General features: G+C 39.1%; 1 protein-coding gene across 2 annotated transcripts; it reads left to right on the forward strand.

The window, feature by feature from the left end:
- Positions 1-17: 17 nt before the first annotated feature.
- On the forward strand, positions 18-26,787 carry VPS35 (VPS35 retromer complex component). Of its 2 annotated transcripts, none has more exons than XM_072772050.1 (17): positions 18-168; positions 5,995-6,093; positions 7,548-7,644; positions 8,410-8,533; positions 9,122-9,304; positions 11,594-11,807; positions 13,331-13,414; positions 14,204-14,313; positions 16,010-16,106; positions 16,213-16,361; positions 17,756-17,963; positions 18,769-18,924; positions 20,767-20,889; positions 23,230-23,409; positions 23,866-24,105; positions 24,789-24,932; positions 25,801-26,787. In XM_072772050.1, exons 1-17 carry the CDS (start codon positions 166-168, stop codon positions 25,978-25,980), a joined length of 2,391 nt encoding a protein of 796 aa, XP_072628151.1. In that variant the 5' UTR covers positions 18-165; the 3' UTR covers positions 25,981-26,787. The 2 variants fall into 2 exon arrangements, with proteins under 2 accessions (XP_072628151.1, XP_072628152.1); XM_072772051.1 differs by lacking the exon at positions 18-168 and adding an exon at positions 1,639-1,844.
- The last annotated feature ends 352 nt before the right edge of the window (positions 26,788-27,139 follow it).

Below are 27,139 nucleotides of genomic sequence, written 5' to 3' on the forward strand. Positions count from 1 at the left end.
AACACGCGAGACTTGAGTTCCCAGACGCGGGCCAATCGAGGAGCCGTCTGCGGGGCCCGGGGGCGGGGCTAAGGAGGGCGGGGTTTGCAGCGGCCGCAGCGTCACCTGACCGCGGGAGGCTCCGCGCGGGGTGGGTGCTGCTCGCTGCAGGCTCGGGGAGTCGCCATGGTGAGTGTCGAGCGGCCGCGGGGCCCGGTCGGCCCTGCCCCCGACCCCTGCGCCCTCCCAGCGCCGCGGAGCCGCGCGGGCGGAGCCGGAGCCCCGCAGGCCGGTCGGGGCCGGGAGCCGCCGGGCTGGGCCTGCGGGACGAGGGCAGGCCGGGGAAGGCCGCGGGCGGGCTGATCCGAGGCCGGGGTGGGCGGTGGCTGCCGGTTCTGAGGCGTGCCTGGGCCTGCGGCCGCCCGTCGCGGGGGTGGGTCCGCCGCGGTGAGGGGCCGGGGGCCGCCCGGAGGTCGCGCCCCGGCCGGCGAGCGTTTCCGGCGTGGCGCCCTCTGGCTGCGCGAGAACCACCTGCCGGAGGGTCGGAGCGGCGCCCTGGTGTTCGGCTCTTCCCCGCGGCGTCCGCCGGCGAGCTGCGGGGCCTGCTTACGGGGGCGTCCCGTGTGGTGCGCGTTGCCCTGACGGAAGGGCGACTTGTTTGCACCGACCCTTGTTGGCCGGCTCCGGGTCGCTCGCTGCAGCGGGCCCCTGGGCTGCGGCCCACACGCCTGCGCCTCCTCAGCGGGGCCGCGTCCTCAGGCGGTGCCCGCGGCCTGTTCGCCTCCCGGGGACCGGCTGCTCCGCGAGCCGCGCTGCGAGGCGGGGCCCCGTGAGGCGCCCGCGGCCGTCAGGGCCGTCCTGCCTCCGCGGGGACTGGGCCCCCGAGAACTCTTACGGTCGGCGGCTGGTGCGAGGACGATGCAGACGTTTGACTAGGATGTGCCTGTTGTGGGCATTCGTGAGGTGACGGTCACGGGGTTCATTTGTTTTTTATTTTTAAAGATTTTAATGTATTTATTCGTGAGAGACACGAAGAGAGGCAGAGACGCAGGCGGAGGGAGAAGCAGGCTCCACGCTGGGAGCCCGACGCGGGACTCGATCCCGGGACCCGGGTCACGCCCTGGGCGGAGGGCGGCGCTGACCGCCGCGCCCCGGGCGCCCCAGTCAGAGTTTTGGCCGCCTGCGCCTCGGCCCTGTGCAGGGTGAGCCCGCTCGAGGCGATGAGCTGGACGCAGCCCCGCGCTCGCGAGCACCTGTGAGAGGAGCCCGGATGCGGACTTGGGCGGGTCGCTCGTCATCCTGGAGTCTCCCCTTTGCGTCTGGAAACAAGTGTTGGCTCCAAGGATCTGGGAGCCGGGTCACTTCAGGCGTCCTGTGGCCTCAATGCGGAGCGTGCCGGGCGCTGGAGCGACGCCGAGAGTGAGGCGGGAGCGGTGCTTGTGGGCCCGGATGTAACTGTGAGGGGCGCTGTGCGGGCGCTGGAGCCCGGGCTGCGGGGCCGGGGACCTGGGAGAAGGGCGCGGTGACGCGATCGCTCCCGCGAGGACCTGCGAGCGACGGAAGCAGAGACCCTCCCGGGGGAGCGGCCGCGGGGTGGCCTTGGTCTCAGGTCATGATCGGGGTCCCGGGGTCGAGCCCCGCGTCGGGCCCCCTGCTCGGGACAGTCTGCTGCTCCTTTTCTCTTCTCCTGCTTGTGCTGTGTCTCAAACAAATTAGCAAAAGTTTGAAAAAAGGAAAAAAAGATTCTCCAAATGGAGAAGAATAAGTGTCGCTAATAGATGAAGCTGGGACAAGTGAATGTTGTTCGTGGCGTGTCCAGCCTAGAATTCCTGGGGAGATGTATTGGCAGATGAAGCTGGAGCCAGGTTAGTGTTCAAATCATATTTTGAAGTTGCCAAGCTCTCATCATCCTAAAGCTCCCTACTTCAATTGCAATCGTGTGCCTTATAATTACAAGAGTAGTACTTAACGTTGAATATGATGAAGTTCTGTATCTGTGAGATTTTCCTCTTACAGTTGACTTACAGCGTGTTGGATTACAGCTACAACCTACCAGTGAGGAGATGGACCAAATAAGTGCTTAGATGGCTGGAGATAATGGCTTGTATCTAAGGGGAGGTATAATAATAGTGACACTTATAAAGTGCTTGATTACTAAGTGCTAGGCATATTCTGAGTTCTATCTGTATCATTTCATTAATTCCTCATAATAGTAATATAAGTACTCTTACTGTCTCTGTTTAATAGAAGAGGAAATGAATACACGTGGTTTGAATGGAGAGCAGTTTTATGAGTGATCCACTCATGGTGGATCACTTTCTCTGAGCCTGACGGCTATGTAGACTTCTTGGGAGTACTGTTTGGCCTGGGTCTCAAGCTCAAGAGAGCCTAATGTTAGTTTGATCTTGATTCTGTAATGTTTCCATTTTTCTCTCATCCATGTAACCTTTAAGTACATTAAGTACAAAGCCGTTTGTAAATGGGGAACTAGTTCCATAAGTAAGCAGACATTGATTACCTGGCTTGTGTTTAATGAGACCATGCAAAAATAAATAAACAAACAAACCATGCTCACAACATTTCTTACTGCTCTTGCTCTATGTGACACTTCCCAGGAAGAACCTCAAGACACTCCCTTAGAATAGCCATATAATGGCTACATTTGTATAATAGCTACATTGCCTTGGGGAGTAATTTCTAAAAATAACATTTCCTTATTATAGTTTTAGTTCATTTGTAGCCTACCTTGTAATAAGTCTGTAGTTTCCTATATTATATGTTTATTTTAAACCCAGCTGATGCAAAATAGAAGAATTCTGCTGAAGTTTTCTTAATAGATCAATGAATCTATTCAGTTTATAAAAAAATTTTTAGGTTTGTAGTCTCTTTGTAACCACAGTTTTATTTGCTGTATTAAGGTTATTATACACCATAGCCAAAAGGTGGAAGCAGGCCAAGTATCTCATCAATAGAAAAATAGATAAAATATGGTATATACCTACGATGGAATATTATTCATCCTTAAAAAGAAAGGAAATTCTGCCATATGCTACAACATGGATGAACCTTGAAGACATAATGCTAAGTTGAAATGGCTAGACACAAAAACATGTAATTCTACTTATATGAGGTACTTAGAGAAGTCAGACTCAGAGAAAGCAAAATGGTTGTTGTGTGGGGTAGCACTAGAGAATGGAGGGTTATTGTTTTATGGGTACAGATTTTCTCTTGGGAAAGATGAAAGACTCCTGAAGATGAATGGTGCTGATGACTGTACAAGAATGTGAATGTGCTTAATGCCATGGAACTGCACATTTGAAAGTAGTTAAAATGGTAAATTGTATGTTATATATATTTTACCATAATAAAAAAGTAATTTAAAAATTTCCTGATGTATCTATATTTATCTCTGAACCTAATGAAGTCCATTGATTCTAATAATTGTTAAATCTGTTGCATCTAGAGATAAAGGGCCAAAAAAATCCAAACCTTAGCTTGGTGTCACTGAATTTCTCAGAGAACCAGTCCAGGATGAATGGTGAATTTCATGAAGTCAGAATCCTCAGATGCTGGGGTTGTCTTTGCCTCTGAGACATTTTAACACTAGTAGTTCTGCTGTATAAATTAAGTTTCCCTTTAAATTTAGTTTAAAAGACGTACGTTTTTCTTTGATATTTGTATATGCTTGTGAAGAAGTGTGGTCATAGGGAAGCACAGGTTACTAGAGTTTGCCATTGGGAAAAAAAAAATAGAGACGCTTGGCATTTATTATTAATTTTTTTCCTCTTTCCAAAATTAGACCAAGAAAAAGTTTTCCATTTTTATAAGTGATTCTGATTCACAATGGTTTTTTTTTTTTTTAAGATTTGTTTATTTTTTTTTTTTTTTTTTTTTTTTTTTTTTTAAGATTTGTTTATTTATGATAGAGAGAGAGAGGCAGAGACACAGGCAGAGAGAGAAGCAGGCTTCATGCAGGGAACTCGATGTGGGACTCGATCCCGGGACTCCAGGATCACGCCCTGGGCCGAAGGCAGGCGCTAAACCGCTGAGCCACCCAGGGATCCCCTAACTTTTATGTTTATACATAAGTCTTTGCCTTCCTCCTTTCCATCTCATCGTATAGAGGCATCTTACCTTTAGTCATTTTTATTAAGGTGAAATTCATATAAGATTAGCCCGTTTATGTTTTTAAAGATTATTTACTCTAGAGGGAGTGGAGAACAAGTGAGGGGAAGGGCAGAGGGAATCCTCAAGCCGACTCCCCACTGAGCGCAGAGCTTAACTGGGGCTCAGTCCCAGGACCCTGAGGTCATGACCTGAACTGAAATCAAGAGCAGGGCACTTAACCAACTGACCTACCCAGGAGTCCCAAGAGGAACCATTTTAAAGTGAACAATTCAGTAGCAATTAGTAAATTTGCAGTGTTACACAACCACCGTTTCCAGTTCCAAGACATTTTTATCACTCCCAAAGGAAAACCTGTACTCATTAAGCAGTTATTCCCCCACTCTCTCCTCTGGTAACCACAAGTCTACTTTCTTTCTATGGATGATTTGTTTGGGGCGGGGGGAGCATTTCATATGAATGGACTTCAGACCTTACATGGTCTTTTGTGCCTGGCTTCTTTCGCTTAGCATAATGTTTCTTAGTTTCATTCATGTCACGTATATCACTACTTTGACCTTTTTATGATTGAATAATATTCCAATATATATATTTATGTATATGTGTATACTATAACTTAACCATTTGTCTGTTGATTTTTTTTTTAAGATTTTATTTATTTGAAAGAAAGAATCTGCATTTGGAGGGAGGGGCAGAGAGAAGCAGAAGCCCGCTGAGCAGGGAGCTGGATGCGGGCTTGATCCCAGGACCCTGAGTTCATGACCTGAGCTGATGGCAGATGCTTGACCACCTGAGCCACCCAGGCACCCCCATCTGTTGATTCTTTAGTCATTTTTTATTAAATATAAACCTAAACATTCTAAAACCAGCTCATTTCATTCATACACTGAGCATTTATGAAGCATCTGTTATGTGTTAGGCAGTGTGTTGGGTCCTGAGGACATAAAAATGGCCATAATTTGTAATTACAAAATAACACATGCTGCAGTAGAGGTATAAACACGGTGTTTATACATGTAAAGGATCGCGTGGTTAGTTCCGTTTGGTAGATCTAATTAATTTTGCAGGCAGGGTTTTGCTGATAACAAAAAGAAGAGTATCTAGGTATCCATTATAGCTGTAGACCTCTCTACATTAAATGGTAAGGTAGGGACTTGAGGAGAGTACTCCTTGTGGTCTTCTGTCAGTCACTAATAATTTCAGCTATTTTATTTCTTAGTTTTTTAGTCTCGTTGTATATTGTCTGAGAAGGTCAGTGTTTCATAAACTAGTCTAGATGAAAAGTAGTATAGAGCAAAAAAGAGGCTTTTAGAGATTTTGTTTAGGCTATACCTATCACAAGGATTCAGATTGGTTGTATGGCCATGTTCTGTTGTTGGATTCAAACTAACACCATGTTTTTTGGGACCAGCCTGCTACAGGAATGTTGAGTCAGTTTCTGAGAGTAGAGATTCTCTACACATTACTGTTCCCCTTCAGTATTATTATGCTATTAATTTGGGTGACTCGGTATAGCTCTCGGTTCAATAGTTGTCAAAAATAGGGATCCATGGGTGGCACAGCGGTTTGGCGCCTGCCTTTGGCCCAGGGCGCGATCCTGGAGACCCGGGATCGAATCCCACGTCGGGCTCCCGGTGCATGGAGCCTGCTTCTCCCTCTCCTATGTGTCTCTCTCTCTCTCTCTCTCTCTCTCTCTGTGACTATCATAAATTAAAAAAAAAATAGTTGTCAAAAATAGATAAATGGGTTTAAGATCTAGGACTGGAATGAGGCTTTTATGAAAGCCTTGGGAAAGGGCTATGGCTAGAACTACAGAAGTAGCAGATTTTTTGGAAGAGAGTGCTAATGAGACATTAATGAAAGTTTTTTGTTGTTGTTGTTGTTTTTTAGCCTACAACACAGCAGTCACCTCAGGATGAGCAGGAAAAGCTCTTGGATGAAGCCATCCAGGCTGTGAAGGTCCAGTCATTCCAGATGAAGAGATGCCTGGTAAGAATGTCAACGTGAGAGGCAAAATTGCAGTCTGTGTGTTTTGCAAGGTTGTATAGCACCACTGCTTCTGCTGAATGTAATCTTCAGTGTCCTCTGTCCCATGTCCCTCAAGCACTGCATGGAGCAATTTCAACAGGGAGCCCTGTTTACTTGCATTTGCATTTATGATTTGGGATTGTCTGTCTTCCCTCTCAGAATAGAAGCCCCACGAGGACAAGAAACCTTACCTTCTATCGCCGTGCCAATATCTGACCTCGGTTACTGGTCTCATTGGTTCTATACCTCAAACCTGAGGAGTACTTGACATAAAATGGGTGCTGAATAAATATTTTTTGAAAGAATGTATTTAAATGCTTTCATTTTGGATTATTCAGCTTTTTTCTATCTTGAAGGCTTTTGTTTTCATCCTGAATGGACATATATTTTTGCAGCAACCAGCTTGAAAATTTCTGTGTTTTCATATTCTAAAAGACAGAGTAGGAGGTAATCTGTGTAGAAACTATAGATTCTCTGCATTAAAACTTAAGAAATAGAACCAAACAGGCTGGTACTTCAAGTTATAAGTTGCTCTGATGATGATGATTTTACCTTTGTAAAGTGCCTCACAATTTCTAAAGCTTAGTGATAAGCTGTTTTAACCAATTGTATGTATTGTATTTTTTTTTCTTCCAAAAAAAAAAAAAATGTCTTGGCATAGAGAATATGAGTGGGTATGGAACTTGATATTGCTTGTTTTTGTCTCTTTCTGAGTATGAATATTGCTTCCTGTATCTAAAGGCATTGTCATAATATGTGTTTAGTGGGACACATGGGCATTGTGAGGAGGAAAGTATACTTACAGGGATGGTCATTTCAGACATCTCTGAAGAGTCTTTACCTATGACAAAGTCATTGTCAGGATAGTAACTTGCTTTAAAAGAATTGGTATGCCAGCTCTCTCGATTGCAGGCGCATGTGAATTCATGGCGCTAGTTTCATAATCATTAGGAGTTGAAAAAATTAGTTATGCCAGGAAGTGTGTAGTCTTAGGTACATAAGACTTGCTAAGCTTCACAGTCCTGGTGAGAAACCATGAATCTTTTTCTTTCAGTAGGAAGAAGGCAAGGTGAAACTAAATCTGATTGTTGGGATGCCTGGAAGGCTCAGGGGTTAAGCATCTGCCTTCAGCTCAGGGCGTGATCCTGGAGTCCCAGGATCGAGTACCACATTGGGGTCCCTGCATGGAGCCTGCTTCTCCCTCTGCCCATGTCTCTGCCCTCTCTCTCTCTCTCTCTCTCTCTCTCTCTCTCTCTCTGCATCTCTCATGAATAAATAAATAAACTCTTAAAAAAACAACAAAAAAACCTGACATGTGATTAAAATAATTTAAGTTCTGTATACTGTGTAACAAATCCAAGTTATATCTTTATTTAAATTAAACATTCCCCTCCATTCTCTTGGTATTTCTGTAGGACAAAAACAAGCTTATGGATGCTCTGAAACATGCTTCTAATATGCTTGGTGAACTCCGGACTTCTATGTTATCACCAAAGAGCTACTATGAACTTTGTATCTTTTGAATGTTGAGGATTGACCATTTTGATCGTACTTTTTTTTTCTTGATAAGGCCATATTTTGTTTTTTCCTTGTTGCGTTTTTCTGGTGTTACATTATTTTTCATTGTCTTAACTAAATAGTACTCCATGTAGATTTTGTAAGCGAGGAAAAAGAAAGACTTAATATCAGAAACCCTTTATGCTTAAATTTCTTTGTTGTTGTATTTCAATTTTTAGTTCCTTCATGAGGGGTATTGAGGCTGTTAGGCAGTTGGTTCTTTAATGCTTAGACATTGTCATGCATGACTCAAATGAAAATGAATTCAATGATTTGCCATTTCAAAACCCTCTAGTAGTCTGATGGGCATTCCTTGTTTTTACTGCTTTGCTTTACCAGACATCTTTTAAAAACCTTATTTTATCTTTTTTGCATTTTATTTTATTTATTTTTTAAGTTTTTATTTTAATCACCTGGTGTTCAACAAGTGCCCTCCCTTAATCACCATCACCTATTTCACCCATCCCCCCACCCCTGTCCCCTCTGGTAACCATCAGTTCTCTGTAGTTAAGAGTCTGTTTCTTGGTTTGTCTGTCTCTTTTTTCTTTTTGCTCATTTGTTTTGAGTGAATAAAAACCCTTATTTTAAAATAAGGAAAGCCCAACTGAAATTCTATCTTCATTTAAGGTATCTTCCCAATAGTTTAATGACTCCCAACAAATTCCAGAGTATTGCTTACGTTGGCTTGGCTTTATATCAGTCCTTAATCGTAATTAAAAGATATGGCTATTTCTGATGAACTACACTACTTGGAGGTCTACCTGACAGATGAATTTGCTAAAGGAAGAAAAGTGGCAGATCTCTATGAACTTGTACAGTATGCTGGAAACATTATCCCAAGGCTGTAAGTAACTGAGAATCTGAGGGCTTTTATATCTGCATTTTCCACTTTATGATATAGCCTTTAAACTTTGATTTTTAAAAACCAATTTTAAGGTTATTTAATTTCTTAGCAAATTGAAATTAGCATTTTGGTAGATATTCTGAGTTTTCTTTTAAGGCTTTAAGGTATAATTTTACTTTTTATATAGAAATAGAAAAAGCAGATATACTATTTTGTTTAGTGTTTTGACTACTAGAAAAATTAATATGACATTTAATCTCTTACTAGTATGCTTAAAGATGATAATGATACTTATGTATGTATATGTGTATGTGTGTGCAACATATACTTATATATACACATATATTTGTGTATGTGTGTAAGTATATGTGTAATTTGTATATAAATATATGTACAGATTGGGGAGAGGGTTAGTGAGTGGTTGCATTTTAAATTAGATATATTTTCATTGTAGAATGGAATGTAGAATGGTCCATCTTGCTTTAATATGTTTGGGTTCAATATGTTTGTACATAATCAAATTCTTGACTTGAGTCTGTTATTTATTTATGAATATTTTAATCCAATGTTTCCTCATAATTCCCCTAGTTACCTGTTGATCACAGTTGGAGTTGTATATGTCAAGTCATTTCCTCAGTCCAGGAAAGATATCTTAAAAGATTTGGTAGAAATGTGTCGTGGTGTGCAGCATCCCTTAAGAGGTTTATTTCTTCGAAACTATCTTCTTCAGTGTACCAGAAACATCTTACCTGATGAAGGAGAGCCAACAGAGTAAGTGATTTTCTTTTCTTTTCTTTTTTTTTTTTTTTTTTTTGTGATTTTCTTTTTTGATTTAGTTCTACTTTTTTGTTGTAGACTATATAAGAAGTATAGAAAAGTGTATAGAAAAAAACAAACAGTATTTCTCCCACCCACAGGACTTGGGAGAAGTACTACTTCTTTCCTCCCACCAGTACTTGTAACATTTCAGTTGGAGATTTCCTTTGTGATGTAGAATTCTTCAGTATATGTGGTATGATGCAAAATGTACTCTTCTAGGGACACCTGGTGGCTCAGCGCAGGACATGACCCTGGGTCCCGGGATCGAGTCCCACATCGGGCTCCCTGCGTGGAGCCTGCTTCTCCCTCTGCCTGTGTCTGCCTCTCTCTCGGTGTCTCTCATGAATGAATAAATAAATCTTTAAAAAATAAATAAATAAAATAAAAATTATGTCTGGTTTATTAGAACCTGCTTTTTTCATTAAACATACTTTTATGAGTATTTTTCCATTACATTAAGTATTCTTTGAAGATGTGACTTTTTAAATGAGTTATATTTTGAAATTATATTTGTAGTGAAATACTGACAAATGCTTAACTTTTTCCATGAGCTAGCTAATTTTCATATTGTTTTTTGAGTGTGTTATCAATTTTTGTCATTTATGGACTGCTAGATGCCCTGGATAGAAGTGATTTAAGTTATCTGTGAACACAAATTGCATATTAACTCCAAGAGAAAAAAAAAAAGCCTTTGAGAGCCCTGTCTCTTGTGACCAATATTCCAGTATCCACATCCATTTCACTTGTATCCCACAATAAAGATAGATGGTCAACCAGCTGTGGTCTACAACCAACTAGGTGAACTATTTATATGCAGATTTCCTAGATTGAGGACCTTAATTCCTTTTAAGTTTATTTATTTATTTTAAAAAACTTTTTTTTTTTTTTTTTTTTTAAAGTAATCTCTACATGCAACATGAGGCTCAAACCCCAGGACCCTGAGATCAAGAGTCGTATGTCCCTACTGATTGAGCCAGTCAGGCACTCATTGTTTAACTTTACTTATTCATTTGTTTCTAAGGTATACAGTTCAGTAATTTCTAGTGTATCTGTATCAATTTCTTTTTAAGAGAAAAAAATATAAAAATTTACCATGCATGTGATAAATGATATAGAAAAGGTAAAAATTTAACAATGCTGAGAAGATAATGAGGTTGTTTTATTATGATTTGACTGTCAATTTTGAGCATTTAATTAGGCAATCATTAAAAAAATTTTTTAAAAAGCCTATATTCCCTGTCCTATGAGATGAAAAATCAGCAGGAAATATATGGTCTCCTCCCTCACAAAGTTTATATTCTAATTGAAAATGTTCAACAATAAAATGATGTAGTTAGGGCATCTGGGTTGCTCAGTCAGTTAAAGATCTACCTTCAGCTCAGGTCATTATCCTGGGATCCTGGGATTGAACCCTGTATCGGGGTCTGTGCTCAGCATGGAGTCCACTTGTCCCTCTCCCTCAGCCCCACCCTTCTATTTGTGCTCTCTTTTTCTCTCTCAAATAAATAAATAAAATCTTTTTTTAAAAATGGTGTAGTTGGGGATCCCTGGGTGACTCAGCAGTTAAGTGCCCACCTTTGGCCCAGGGTGTGATTCTAGAGACCTGGGATCAAGTCCCACGTCCGGCTCCCTACATGGAGCCTGCTCCTCCCTCTGCTTGTGTCTCCGCCCCTCTTTCTGTCTTTCTCTCATGAATAAATAAAATATTTTTGGGGATCCTTGGGTGGCTCAGCGGTTTGGTGCCTGCTTTCAGCCCAGGGCATGATCCTGGAGACCCGGGATCGAGTCCCCACATCGGGCTCCCTGCATGGAGCCTGCTTCTCCCTCTGCCTGTGACTGCCTCTCTCTCTGTCTCTCATGAATAAATAAATAAAACCTTTAAATATATATATATGTATTTTTTTTTAATGGTGTAGTTAGCAGTACGTTATGCGTATCAGGTTTTTTTTAGGCTTTTTGAATTAATAGAGTTGCTCTGAGAAAAGTTGGGCCAAGGTAGGGAATGGGGGAAAGTGTTTTGTTCCTTTATACTTGCACTGTGTCCTCTCCCTGGTATTTTTTTCTCTTGAGTCTGTTTCCCTTGAGGTTGAACACTAAGCCAATGAAGTTGAAAGTCTTTTCTGTAAAGTATCAATGTATTAAAGGGATAAGAAGGAAACGTACAAAGGAGAATGGTAACAATAAGTTGGTCCTATAGTGTAAATAGCAGATGTAAAGATTTTTTCAACTCTCTCTTTGCAGTGAAGAAACAACTGGCGATATCAGTGATTCCATGGATTTTGTACTACTTAACTTTGCGGAGATGAACAAACTCTGGGTGCGAATGCAACATCAGGGACATAGCCGAGATAGAGAAAAAAGAGAACGAGAAAGACAAGAACTGAGAATTTTAGTGGGAACAAATTTGGTGCGCCTCAGTCAGTTGGAAGGTGTAAATGTGGAACGTTACAAACAGGTTTATATCCTTTTACTTGTTACCTTTTCTTACATCATGAGATAAATTTGAAGCCTGATTTTCTTAATTAAAATATTTTTATTAAATATTATTACAGTGGGGATCCCTGGATGGCTCAGTGGATCCTTGCCTTCGGCCCAGGGTGTGATCCTGGAGACCTGGGATCAAGTCCCACATCAGGCTCCCTGCATGGAGACTGCTTCTCCCTCTGCCTGTGTTTCTGCCTCTCTCTCTCTCTGTCTCTCTCATGAATAAATAAATAAATAATCTTAAAAAAAAAAAAAAGGACCAGGTAGTAAATATTTTTGATTTTGCAAGCCTTGTTGTCTGTAACTACTAAACGACAAGTTGTGGCAAAAAGCAACAACAGACAGTATGAAAGTGATTTACAAAAGCAGACATTGAGCTAGATTTGCTCACCCCTGGAAGAGATAATCCAGGATAGTGTCACACATATGTAATGAGTTACTTTTGACAAAAGCATAGTGGTAACCTTTTCAACAAATTTTTCTGAAACAGTTGGACATCTCTGGGCAAACAAGATCCTTGAATGGTGACCCATTCTCGCCATATAGAAAAACTTAAAAAATGGATCAGAGACCTAAATATAAAGCCTAAAACTATGAAACTTCTAGAAGAAAACACAAAGGAAATCCTATAATGTTGGATTAGACAAAGATTTCTTAGGATACAAAAGGCACAAATTATAAAAGAGAAATGAATTTGATAAACGTCTTAAATGACTTTCTAAATAGAAGTCCAGAATTTAATTTTTTTTTTTTTTTTTTTTTATTTATGATAGTCACAGAGAGAGAGAGAGAGAGAGAGGCAGAGACACAGGCAGAGGGAGAAGCAGGCTCCATGCACCGGGAGCCTGATGTGGGACTCGATCCCGGGTCTCCAGGATCGCGCCCTGGGCCAAAGGCAGGCGCCAAACCGCTGCGCCACCCAGGGATCCCCAGAATTTAAATTTTTATTTAAAAATTCCTCTATGAGGGATCCCTGGGTGGTGTAGCGGTTTGGCGCCTGCCTTTGGCCCAGGGCGCGATCCTGGAGACCCGGGATCAAATCCCACGTCGGGCTCCCGGTGCATGGAGCCTGCTTCTCCCTCTGCCTATGTCTGCCTCTCAATCTCTCTCTCTCTCTCTCTCTCTCTCTCTCACTATCATAAAGATTAAAAAAAAAAAAATTCCTCTGTGAAATGTTAAAGTTTCGTTTAAAAACTATGGGTTGGAAAAATCTTAAAGATTCATGGGCACCTGGGTGGCTCAGTGGTTGAGTGTCTGCCTTTGCCTCTGGCCATGATCCCGGGGTCCTGGGATCAAGTCCCATGTCAGGCTCCCCACGGGGAGCCTGCTTCTCCCTCTGCCTCTGCCTCTCTCTCTGTCTCTCATGAATAAATAAATAAAATCTTTTTTTTTTTTTAAGGAAAAATCTAAAGATTATCAAATTAGTAGCTTAAATGTTATTAGAGGCGTGGCTTAGCATTTAAAAATGTTTTAACTCTTACTCTTTTCTTTTAGATTGTTTTGACTGGCATATTGGAGCAAGTTGTGAATTGCAGGGATGCTTTGGCTCAAGAGTATCTCATGGAGTGTATTATTCAGGTAAGTGAGAACATATATTGCATCTTTTAAAAGGACTCATTTTATCTTAAATAGTTTTGTTTTGAAAAAAAAAATCTTGATAGAATAAAAAATAAACTGTCCTCGGTGCCTGGGTGGCTCAGTCAGTTGAGTGGCTAACTCCTGATTTTGACTCAGGTCATGATCTGGGGTCCTGGGATTGAGCATGCTGGTCTGGGCTCAGTGAGGAGTCTCCCTCTCCCTCTGCTTCCCTCCCCAGTTGCGGGTTCATGTTCTCTCTCTCAAGTAAATTTTTTTTTTTTTTTTAAGATTTATTGATTTATTCATGAGAGAGACAGAGACACAGGCAAAAGGAGAAGCAGGCTCCTCACAGGGGGTCCGATGCAGGACTTGATCCCAGATCCCGGGGTCACACCCTGAGCAGAAGACAGACAGACGCTCAACCGCTGAGCCACCCAGGCATCCCAAATAAATTTTTGAAAAGAAAAATAAAAAATAAGCTGTCCTGAGTAAAGGATTCTTTTCTCTTACTGATGACTTGGTCTTAGTATTGATGTGTTTTTCCCTCCAAAATGTAGGAAAAGAGTAGCCTCTAAGTTCTCCAGTTCTTGTTAGTTTTAGTTTAGTTGTAGATGTATTTTGGTTAGTGGAATATTTATCTGAGCTTTAAGGAAGCTCAAAAGTAATATATTTGAATTTAGTTGTATAAGATTAAAACAATTATTTCTACAAATATGAACTTTACCATAAGTCCAAAATATAATGTGAAATACATTTACTTGTATCAATTAATTATTATTTGATTTTCAGGTTTTCCCTGATGAATTCCACCTTCAGACTTTGAATCCTTTTCTCCGGGCCTGTGCTGAGTTACACCAAAATGTAAATGTGAAGAACATAATCATTGCTTTAATTGATAGGTAAGTGCTTCCAACACTAGAGGGCAGTGTTCCAACTTGGGACTAATGAATTTAAAACATTTTTGTGAATTGCTTATTTCTTTTACATCTTTTTTATATTAATGATTGTAAAGTAATTACACTTATGAACAGTTTAGTTCTGTAAGTATGAATTTCTTCCAGGTGATTGTCTAGCTTAGGCAGGAGGCATGGAAATACATTTAATTGGCAATGTCCTACAGATCCATTATTTAAATCTTAAAATTCAAAGAATAAAATGTATTTTTTACAATAATGAATGTTACCTTTTAGTGGGAACTGATTTGATTTGGAGTTTTTTGTTTTTTTAACCAAGTAGCTATTAGATGTATGATTAAGAATGTTTAGGTAATCACTCTATTGTCACATTTTTTAAAAGAAGAATTTTGAAGTATTAAATATGTTTAGAAAATTCCCCTTATGTTTGAATTTTACTATTTTAGGCATTCATCTTGGTTAAAAGTATAAAACTTGGCCTTTGATAATGGCTTTAATGAGTACCTGCTTGGCAACCATACTGAGTGCTAGTATATAATATGTGTCCTGCTCGTTTGCTTACACATCATTGACATCGTGAAACCAGGAGCCCAAGTGAAGATATATTTCTGCAAATACCTTTTGTTACATTTTAAATACCTAAGTTATTAAAGTCTGAGAATTTATATGGCACATTCTCCAAATTATCAGTTTAAATCTGGGCAGCAAGAATTATATGCGAATTGGACATATTCTTAATGGAGGCTAGTTAAGATTTATCTTTTGAAGATTTCTCTTTCAAATCATGGCTGTTAAAATACATTTGTCACTAACGAATTTTTATCCCTGTCTACTTGAATAAGCTTCAAAAAATATTGCAAAATCAGGCTGTTGAAAATTATTTATGGGGGGATCCTTGGGTGGCTCAGCAGTTTAGCGCCTGCCTTCGGCCCAGGGCATGATCCTGGAGTCCTGGGATTGAGCCTCGCATCGGGCTCCCTGCTTGGAGCCTGCTTCTCCCTCTGCCTGTGTCTCTGCCTCTCTGTGTGTGTGTGTGTGTCTCATGAATAAACAAACAAAATCTTAAAAAAAAAAAATTATTTATGTATGGTGTAAAATAGAACATATTGTAAGAATACAGTAAAATAAGACATTATTGAAGAAACTGGTTAAAAATGAATTGATCACTTTCTTATACCATACACAGAAGTAAACTCAAAATGAATTAAAGATCTAAATGTGAGACCTAGAACCATAAAAATCCTAGAAGAGAGCAATTTCTCTGACATGGGCCATAGCAACATTTTCTTAGATATGTCTCCTGAGGCAAGGAAAATAAAAACACAAATAAACTATTGGGACTACATCAAAATAAAAAGTTTCTGCACAGTGAAGGGAACAGTCAACAAAACTAAGAGGGAACTTAATGAATAAGAGAAGATATTTGCAAATGACCTATCCACTAAATGATTAGTATCTAAAGTATATAAAGAACTGACCAACTCAACACCCAAAGAGCAAATAATCCAATTTAAAAATTAAAAAAAAATGATCGACTCCATTCCAGTCCTTTTTAAAATCTTTTTTAGTGTTCTAGGAGAAAAACCTTGTAGAAAATATAGAAAAGTATAAAGAACAAAATGTCATCCATGATCCGACTACCTAAATCCCTGTATTTGTTACAGATTGTTTTCTTTTTCAGATTAGCTTTATTTGCTCACCGTGAAGATGGACCTGGAATCCCAGCAGATATTAAACTTTTTGACATATTTTCACAGCAGGTGGCTACAGTAATACAGGTTTGTATGGCTTTTCTCCTAAGTTCTTAAAACTTTGGAACTTCTCAGGAGGTAGACCCTTTTGTGATTGTTTAAAATAAATTCTGTGGTTTTCTAAATATTTCAGTCTAGACAAGACATGCCTTCAGAGGATGTTGTATCTTTACAAGTCTCTCTAATTAATCTTGCTATGAAGTGTTACCCTGATCGTGTGGACTATGTTGATAAAGTTCTAGAAACTACAGTGGAGATATTTAATAAGCTCAACCTTGAACAGTAAGTCAAAGTTACATTTTTATAAAAACCCTCATAAAGCACTTATTTAATTCTAGATTAGTTTTTCTTAATTGCTTTTTGAAATGTTTACATTTGTCTTAAGCATTTGTTAGATTGATAATGCTTGGTATTAATCAGGGCAGAAAGTAACAACCAATATGTTGGTTGTGTACATGATCAAATAGTGGCATTCATGGACTCTTAAGTAGTCTTCATGGACCAGAGTCTCTCCATTTCAGACCCCTTTAATATATGAATACGTTTTCAAACTGGTAAGGGAATTAGCAGTTGACCTTTGAACAATGTGGAGGTTAACCTTCTGCGCAATTGAAGAACTCTGCAACTCCCTAAAATTGACTATTGATAGCCTGTTGTCCAGAAGCCTTACCAGTAAGTTGATTAACACATATTTTGTACATTCCATGTAGTATATACTATATTCTTAAAATCAAGTCAGCTAGAGAAGAGAAAATGTTATTTTAAAAATTACAGGAAGAGAAAATACATTTGTAGTACCATACTATATTTGTAGGAAAACATCCATGAATAAGTTGGCCTGCACAGTTCGAATCCATGTTGTTCATGGGTCAGCTGTGTTTATGTTAAGCAGTATTTTCATAGGAAGTGATTTTCGACAGATGAATAAGTTGTAAAAAAAAATTAGGAGCATATATATTTTTTTTGTTTTTTTTTTTTAAGGTGAAATTAAATTGGTTTAAAATATCTTTCTATTTTGAGCTTTGTTTTTGATACCATCAAGGAAAGTCCATTTTGTTGCCAATAGTTGGGAGCTTCCTCAACTGTGCTTTCCTAGTCTTTGGCATCCTCTAGTGGCCATTGTGGGCATTTGTGATCCCTTTACCTTTTCCCCAGCAGTCCCCTTATTGTCCCATCCTCCACTGCACGGAGTACTCCGATAAGCTGCTACCTTAAATTCAGCCTGCTTTTCCTAAATCACCAACATCTGATGCAGAAGAAGCAGTTTTTTTCCTATTTTGTGGAGTTGCTAGTTTTGGATGAATTTTTCTCCCTACTGATTTTCATCATGAGTATACATCATTTACTGGGTGCTCAAGAACTTAACTATCACTTAAAATATGTTCCTAAAAATGTCAAATTCTAGACAGTCATTTTAACTCCAGCTATATAACCTGTTCGATGTTATGTCTTATTTTGTATTAATAGAACATTAAGAGATGAGTACATGTTTGTATTTAGATAGGCATCGTTATCTTCTTAGAAGGAAGTCATTGGAGTATTTTGAGGTGATGTAATTCACTTGACCTGTTTCCTTTAACGTGAAAATGAAAATCTTCAAGTTTTTATGCAGTGTATTTGTATATATAGAAAGTTAATTTTACTCATTAAAAGGCTGTTATTTTTCTTTTTTGTAGTATTGCTACCAGTAGTGCAGTTTCAAAAGAGCTCACCAGACTTTTGAAGATACCTGTTGACACTTACAACAATATCTTAACAGTCTTGAAATTAAAACATTTTCACCCACTTTTTGAGTATTTTGACTATGAGTCCAGAAAGAGCATGAGTTGTTATGTGCTTAGTAATGTTCTGGATTATAACACAGAAATTGTCTCTCAAGACCAGGTAAGAGAATACCAACATGCGGTATTAGGAAAACAGAAACAATATAGTAATGATTTTAGACTTTGAGGCAGACATATGAAATGGGAGAAGAGGGTAATTTAATACTAAAAAAGATTACAATGAGTTTATTCATTATATAAATTAGAAATTAGAGGTGTATAAAGAAGAAATTATAAAACTATAATCTGGGCAGCCCCGGTGGCGCAGCGGTTTAGCGCCGCCTGCAGCCCGGGGTGTGATCCTGGAGACTCAGGATCAAGTCCCACATCGGGCTCTCTGGATGGAGCCTGCTTCTCCCTCTGCCTGTGTCTCTGCCTCTCTCTTTGCTCTCTCTGAATGAATAAATAAATAAATCTTTAAAAAAAATAAAAATAAAAAATAAAACTATAATCTGGGATGCCTGGGGGGGCTCGAGTCATGCGTCCGGCTTCCTGCATGGAGCCTGCTTATCCTTCTGCCTGTGTCTCTGCCTCTCTCTGTGTCTCTCATGAATAAATAATTTTTTTAAAAAATCCTAAAAAATATATACATAAAACTATAAGCCCACCAGAAAGAGAATAACTACTATTAGTTAATATTTGGTGTGTGTTTTTCTACTCTTGTCTATATGCACATCAATATACATCAACCTTCTTACAATAAAAGGAATTATGTTTTTAATACAACAAAAGCAAATGAAACTTTAATAGCTAAGAGAAGGTAAAGAGTTTGCTCCTTGGGACTTTACACAACTAGAAACGCTTTGACAGTGACTTTATATGCTGATGGTTTCACTTCAGTGGTTCCTGCATCTCTCATGTTACAGGTGGATTCCATAATGAATTTGGTGTCCACATTGATTCAGGATCAGCCAGATCAGCCCATAGAAGACCCTGATCCAGAAGACTTTGCTGATGAGCAGAGCCTTGTGGGCAGATTCATTCATCTTCTGCGGTCTGAGGACCCGGATCAGCAGTACTTGGTAGGAGTTAACTCAGTTATCACATACTGTCACGGCTCCTAGGTCGAAATTCCATGTAGATGTACCTAAAATGGTCTGAAACAGTTCTGGTCTTACAAGGTTTTGAAAAAGTTGCAGCTGAATAAGAGATTAAGTGATACCCATGGAGTTTGACTTTATATAGAAATGCATAATTGTGAGCTTATGGGAAATATATTGGTTGCTCTAGTTTCTTTGAGGACTTAAGAATTATAGAAAGCCCATCTTCCTTAGTTGAGTGGATAGTACTTCTTCATGTTCATTTTCTTTTTTAACTATGCTCCTTTTATCCAGTTTGTCATAACTTTCTTTATCAGGATAAAACTTAGAGTATAAGCAGCAATCCGTATATTCAATTGTATTTATGTGCCTGAGGTCTGAAAATATAAGTTGACAAATTTAAAAATGTATGAAAAGACTTTAAAATTCAAATTCTTTTTCTTAACCTCTTTTTCCTGGTGAAGAACAATCAGAAGTTTTCCTTTCTTTATCATTAGTCCTCAATAAATCTTTGTGAAATGAATAGGCCTGAGTAGGAATATTGGTGATTGATGCATGATGATTTATTTTAATGGAAGTTAGCACAGATGGCAATCTAATTATTGTTTGGGAAAAGTGTAGTTTAACTTGTTGGATTTGTAGGCTGTTAGATGATGATATGATGGGGAACACTTTCATTTGAGGTTGAGTCCTGACTTTCTCCTGGTGACTTTTTTTGTTGTAGTTGACACTCTTGTATTCCATCACAAGCAGTGTGAAGAAGAATGATTTCTGTCGGCAGTGTGATACTCTTTGACTTGGCTTACTGATAAACATTCTGGGCAGGCCAGCGTCACACTCTGTGCGCTGTGTGTGATCTGTACATAGTGACTGGCTGATTGATTCCCTTATGTTTCTGTGTCTCACATACGTGCCTACGTGTGTTTTCATTTTTTGTTCTGTTCCAAATGTAGTAGTAGGAAGTATCCCTTCCACATGTAGCCAGTTGATTATGCCTGTGCACTGAGAGACCTTTACGGCGAGGATCAGTAGCTCTGACTTCCCCAAGGGAGAATGCATTCGCTTATCTATTATATCAGAGAAATTTTAAAAACCTGGATATGTCACACATTGTATCACACATATTAAAAAGTATTTCATGAATTCTTGCGGTTTTTTTCCGAGACAATATGACGTTTATTTCACAGTGGCTCTTTTAAAGTATATTGCCATTTCCTTTTACCTTAATTGTCTTTTTTCTCCAAATTAGCAGGTAAGACATACCAACAAAATACATATAGCTATTTTGCATTCTAGTAATAGCCAACATTTTCTAAGCCCTGGCACCCTTGCCTTGTGTCAGGTACTAGTAACTCTTCATGTGTATTACTTGATCTTCCCAACAACAAAAGCAAATGAAACTTTAATAGCTAAGAGAAGGTAAAGAATTTGCTCAGGGTCACTCAGGTAAGTAAATGTTAGTAGAAGTCTGTCTTCAGAACCTGCAATCTCTGTCAGAACAGCCGACTTTGTACATATGCATATGAAAATATGTTAACATGTATCTCTGCCTCTGACTGGTCCTGTAACCTTGGGCACATTATGTGGCCTCTTTGAACCTTCTTCATTTGTGAAATAGGGTTACTATCTGTTTTGGTTATGATGTTGGTTTTATTGACTCAGTGCAATAAGAAATGTAAGCATCTACTGTTAAGCCTGGTATAGCAGCAGATGCAATTAAAAATTGTAGCAATAACAATGATTAGAGCCCTCATTTAATTTTATAAATGATTAATCATAGTGCAGGAAAGATTAATGTTTGGGGGGGATTTTTTTTTTGGTCAGATTTTAAACACCGCACGAAAACATTTTGGAGCTGGTGGAAACCAACGGATTCGCTTCACGCTGCCACCTTTGGTGTTTGCAGCCTACCAGCTGGCGTTTCGCTACAAAGAGAATTCTAAAGTGGTGGGTTTACATTTAAGTATGTCACTACTTTTTTTCTTTTTTTTCTTCTTCTTTATGTGTATTTGTTATAGAATATTTCAAATATATACAGAAATAGACTATGGAATAATAAAATTCCAGTTTCAATAGATCAATTCTTTATACATCCTGTGTTAAGTTTTCCTAACCGTAGTGTTGGTAGATTGCATACTAGCTGAGGGATCACAAAAAACACTTAGAAATGAAAGATTAAAACAGTGTAAATTTATGCTAGAAGTTTTTCCGTATTTAAAGATTACTTGGAGACATTGATAAGTTTATTACAAAATTGGCTCAGAGTGCTTTAGTTTAAGAATGATTTTACTTTCTTAGAGTCTCTACCAATTCTAAAGTGATACAGTAATCTCAGCAGAGGTTGCAAGTACATAATAGGTGAGATCTAATTCAAGATAGTTTTGCCTGGCATTGCATAATAACCTCTCTCCAAAAGCCTGAAATTGAATAATTTTATGAATCATGTACTTTTTTTATGCACGTATTCCTTAAGCAAAATCATGGCTTAAATCTTCAATGATGATAGTTTTATAGGAAATCCTTCAATCTGATGTACCTAAAGTTGGACAGTCAAATTAGTGTTTAAAGAATAAAAACTCAGTAGACTTACTTTTCTAATATTGGAGAAACAAGATTTATTCAGTAGACTTGCCAGCATGACATAGCCGGTCAGTTTTTATTATGCCACCTGCTCATTTAGGACTTTTTCCAGCATTCCATGTATAGATTTTGGTGAATGTAACAATAGAAATAGCAGCTAGCATTCACTATGTGCCATATACTGTGCCAAGGATTATCTATATACTTGGATTATTGCATTTAATTCTTACAGCAAGTCTGTGACTATTACCCTCTTTTAAAAAATGAAAAGAACTGATTGCTTTAATAAGAAATTTGAATGGTCAGATATAGATAAAATATTTAACCTCACTGGTAATTACAGCAATGAACCTCTGTTTTAGAAATCAAACTGGTAAAGAGAAAAAATAAAGAAGGTTTGCAATGGCAATGGTATTATGAGAATGCATTCTCACCTAGTAATGGTGGGCATGTGACATACTACAGTCTTTGTATAAAAAACTGGCAATATGGAGAGCCTTAAAAGATCTAATAATTCCACTTCTAAGAATTTATACTAAGTAAATAATTAGGGATTCAAAAAAACCTTGTGTATATGGAACATTAGCATTCGTTGTGGTATTGCAGATTATTTCCAAAAGGAAATATTTAAGTAAATTATGCTATATCCAGTGTGTGGAATATTTTCTAGTCATTAAAGTGATTTCCAGGAACTTAGTATCGTGAGGGAGATTGTTATGACAAAATAAGTGAAGGAAAAGAAGTTTGATGCAAGTATATGCAGTATGAACCCAATTTAACTCATTCGATGAGTTACTATAAAGTAGAAAACAAAACAAGAATAGCGATCCCAGTTATAGTACATTTGCATAGGAAAAAAGATGTTAACATCAGAATGTTATCAGTGATCAATGCTGGGTGGTGGATTTAGGGATGATCTCAGTGTTTAAAATCCATTTGTTTATCTTCCTAATTCTGTCCAGTTGGGGTGTGTTTTGAGTTTCTGATGAGTAAAAACAAAATGCCAAATATTCAAAAATTATACAGCCAGTAACCACAAAGATACTTTGAGAAGTATCTGTGTTTGAGAAGATAGTAGATAGAAGTATCTGTTTGAGAAGATACTGTGCTTGATGGACTTGTGTGCTTCATAAATGAGATGAAGGAGGATAACAGGAGAACCTTGAGCTCAGCGCTCCTGCTTTCCCTGTTTGTTCTATAGAAGCTTCATAAAATGAATATTCGGGAACCCTGGGTGGCGCAGGGTTCTCCCAGGTCCTGGGAGACCCGGGATCGAATCCCACGTAGGGCTCCCGGTGCATGGAGCCTGCTTCTCCCTCTGCCTATGTCTCTGCCTCTCTCTCTCTGTGTGACTATCATAAATAAATAAAAATTAAAAAAAAAAAGAAAATGAATATTCTTGGGCAGCCCAGGTCTTCCCAACAGGTGGTTTGGGTTTAGCTCAGTGGTTTAGCACCTGCCTTTGGCCCAGGGTGTGATCCTGGAGACCCAGGATCAAATTCCGTGTATCGGGCTCCCTGCATGGGGCCTGCTCCCTCTGCCCGTGTTCTCTGCCCCTCTCTCTCTCTCTCTCTCTCTCTCTCTCTCTCTTTCTGTATGTGTCTCATGAATAAATGAATAAACTCTTTAAAAAAAAAGAAAATGAATATTCTTGAGCTGGCTCATCTTGAAAGTAAGTAAGGTAATTTAAACTTTTTTCTCTTTTAGGATGACAAATGGGAAAAGAAATGCCAGAAGATTTTTTCATTCGCTCACCAGACTATCAGTGCTTTGATCAAGGCAGAGCTAGCAGAATTACCCTTGAGACTCTTCCTTCAAGGGGCTCTAGCTGCTGGAGAAATTGGTTTTGAAAATCATGAAACGGTAGCATATGAATTTATGTCCCAGGTAATTGTCTTTTCTCCTTTCTGTGTTGTCTGATCAGTTTTGCTGTGTGCAGCCACCTGTTGTAGGTAAGATATAGTGCACGTGGATTTCCTCTTCAGTGAATGTATAACCACCCCTTCCCACCGTCTTGGAACTCCTTAATGCTCTAGTTGCAATGATTGCAGGAAAATGGACCATCCACTAGGGGCTAATGAGATTTAAGATTTCTGGGTGGGTCTTGGTATAAGTGTTTGCTGGAGTGAAAAGCTCCTTTGTTAAATTTAGTTTGGGAACTCTGGGTTAAAGAAAAGTTAAAACAACTCTCTTGCATGAGCTGTGTCTTAGGACTCTCCAAGGGAGGGGTCAACGTGTGAAGGGAGTACAGAGCCTATCACCAAATGGGGTTTTGGTGGGAAGTACTTTAGAAAACACTCCAATAGATGGTGGTAAAGGTTTTTTCTACTTCTTGTTCACCAGGCATTTTCTCTGTATGAAGATGAAATCAGTGATTCCAAAGCACAGCTGGCTGCCATCACCTTGATCATTGGTACTTTTGAGAGGATGAAGTGCTTCAGTGAAGAGAATCATGAACCTTTGAGAACTCAGTGTGCACTTGCTGCATCCAAACTTCTGAAGAAACCCGATCAGGGCCGAGCTGTGAGCACCTGTGCACATCTCTTCTGGTCTGGCAGAAACACAGACAAAAATGGGGAGGAGGTAAGGAGGGAGGTCATTCCCGACCATGCTGCAGGAAGGGGATAGCTGCCATGGCCTTGTGCACTAGAGGTGAAACATCTGGAGGGCTTGGAAGCCTGACAAAGTTGCCTTGTTTATTAAGAGAAATAAAATGGGGGATCCCTGGGTGGCGCAGCGGTTTGGCGCCTGCCTTTGGCCCAGGGCGCGATCCTGGAGTCCCCGGATCGAGTCCCACGTCGGGCTCCCGGTGCATGGAGCCTGCTTCTCCCTCTGCCTATGTCTCTGCCTCTCTCTCTCTCTCTCTCTCTCTCTCTCTCTGTGTCTATCATAAATAAATAAATCTTTAAAACAAAAAGAGAGAAATAAAATGGACAATAATGTATAATGTATAGAGTTACATCCTATGGTGAAGCGCCACTTTGAGTATATTATAATACAGTAAGTTTATACACTGCTTTTTAAAAAATATACATCTTAAACCCAAAACATTTAATTAATAAATACATAAAATAAATTCTATTTGTAAATTATAGCTGCGTGCTTTAAAAAAAAAAAGAAATGAAGAGATTTAAATTTGTTGTACACCTTAAAAAAGAGCCACTGTAGTGTTGTGTTTATTTCTTGGTGTGAAATGGGACATTTGTAATTCATTAATCTCTTTAATACTCTCCCCCTCCCCCCCCCACCTCACCCTTTTATTCTAGCTTCATGGAGGCAAGAGGGTAATGGAATGCCTAAAGAAAGCTCTGAAAATAGCAAATCAGTGCATGGACCCCTCTTTACAAGTGCAACTTTTTATAGAAATTCTGAACAGATATATCTATTTTTATGAAAAGGAAAATGATGCGGTAAGTAACTGTAATAAAATATTGTTACTGAACTAATATTTTTCTTTCCTGCTCTTCAGAGATTTGATACATAAAAAACTTTATCATCTTGATGCTTTCTTTTTTGTTTACAAGGGTCAGAGTTTGGAGAATGCACCTACTAGTCTCTGTTCATTCTTTAGTATTCTTTGGTTTATAGATGCATCTCTCTAAGGGAAGAACTCATATGTGCAAGAAAATTCTCATCTCTTTTGTTCATGAATATTTTATAATATTCATGGAATATTTTTTAGTCACTGTTTGAAAAAATATATAAATATAGTAGGCTTATTGGTTATCACGTAAGTTTAGAATAATTTCTTATATGGGTTACCCTTTTATTTTTTATTTTTATTTTTTTTTAAGATTTTATTTATTTATTCATGAGAGACACAGAGAGAGAAGCAGAGACACACAGGCAGAGGGAGAAGCAGGCTCCAGGCAGGGAGCCCGACGTGGGACTCGATCCCAGGACCCCGGGGTCACACCCTGGGCCGAAGGTGGCACTAAATTGCTGAGCCACCCGGGCTGCCCTGGGTTACCCTTTTAGCACTAATACAGTGTTGGTCAAGATTTATCAGTTAAATAAAAGTTTGCTTTTCTTGTATTGGTACACGATGCTCTATTTTTTGTTAAGTTTTTGGTTTTTTTCTTTTTGTTGTTGTTTTGTCTTTTTTTGGTGAGTTGCCAGTAGTTGTTGCTCGAACCAGGCATCATGTTTTCATCTCTCTTTTTTTATAATTACTTTGATGACTGTTGAGAGTAACACAAGATCCTCAAAAATTCTTACTGAATTATCTTTTTTATATGGTACATGCTAGATTCTGTAACTGTACATGTTCTCTTGTAGGTCACAATTCAAGTTTTGAACCAGCTTATCCAAAAGATTCGTGAAGATCTCCCAAATCTTGAGTCCAGTGAAGAAACAGAGCAGATCAACAAACATTTTCATAACACATTGGAGCATTTGCGTTTGAGGCGGGAATCACCAGAATCTGAGGGTCCAATTTATGAAGGTCTCGTCCTTTGAAAAGGAAACAGGCTCACCCTACTCTTTTCCATGTACATCCAGTAAGGGTTTTATTATACTAGGTTTCCCTTCCATAGATTGTGCCTTTCAGAAATGCTGAGGTAGGTTTCCCGTTCTTACCTGTGATGTGTTTTACCCAGCACCTCCGGACACTCACCTTCAGGACCTTAATAAAGTTATTCACTTCATAAGTGTTCAATCTGTCTTATCACCCCAGGTGGCATGATTGATCTGCTATTTAAAAGTCATGTGGTCTGTAAAAAAAAAAAAAAAAAAAGGAAAGACAAACCACCTCTTAGCTACTAATGAAGCTCTTCTTCCTTTATTCTGTTTTGTTGGTTGTGTAATTTCCTTCATTACTTGGGAGTACTAACCTGAAAGTGTCTGTCTCTTTGTTCTCTAGTCCAATTTGAGAATAATTTAGAGGAAAGGGATACTACATATGTGAAATTCAGCTTGGGCTTTTCCCTAAATGCAAGATAAGGCCATGTGTAAAATTTTCCCTAAAACTAGAATATATTAATGCATGTCTGAGAATTCTAAAACACCATGGTCAATACCAAAAGCTATATTTTGCATATTTGGACTCAGTCATCCATTAAGAACTTATGTTGTACTCTGGGCATATTTATCCAAATAATTTTGTTCTAAATATTAGTATAAAATAGAAAATTTGTGATCAATATAATTTATGTATAACCTTCATTATTGTAAATTTAGGGGGAAATGCATCGTACAATTATGTTTTTGTTTTTGTTTTTTGTTTTTTTTTTTGCACCAGTGGAACAATAAAGTTGCTATTAACAATTTTGGACTTTTACCCTTTTGTACTAAATATGTAGAAGGAGCTGGTAAAATGCCTGTGGAGTTTAATACAAAGACATTGTTGAGTTACAGCACTTGCTTCTTCAAAGGCACCATCTACTCTTCTGTTTAGATCCATTTGCTTTTCTTTGGCCTTATCCTGTTCTCCTCGGCCTGGTGCCTCCACATAAACTTTCAGGAGGCTCACCACCTGTATCTATGATATAATAAATTATCCCAAAACTTAGTGTCTTGAAACAAGCATTTATTTCACCATCTTCTGGGTGAATCTGCAAGCAGCTTGGCTGGTCGTTGTGAAAGTTTGGTTGGGGCTGGCTTCTTAGCTCATTCACAT

Source organism: Canis lupus, chromosome 13, assembly GCF_048164855.1.
Source record: "Canis lupus baileyi chromosome 13, mCanLup2.hap1, whole genome shotgun sequence".
Taxonomy (NCBI): domain Eukaryota; kingdom Metazoa; phylum Chordata; class Mammalia; order Carnivora; family Canidae; genus Canis; species Canis lupus.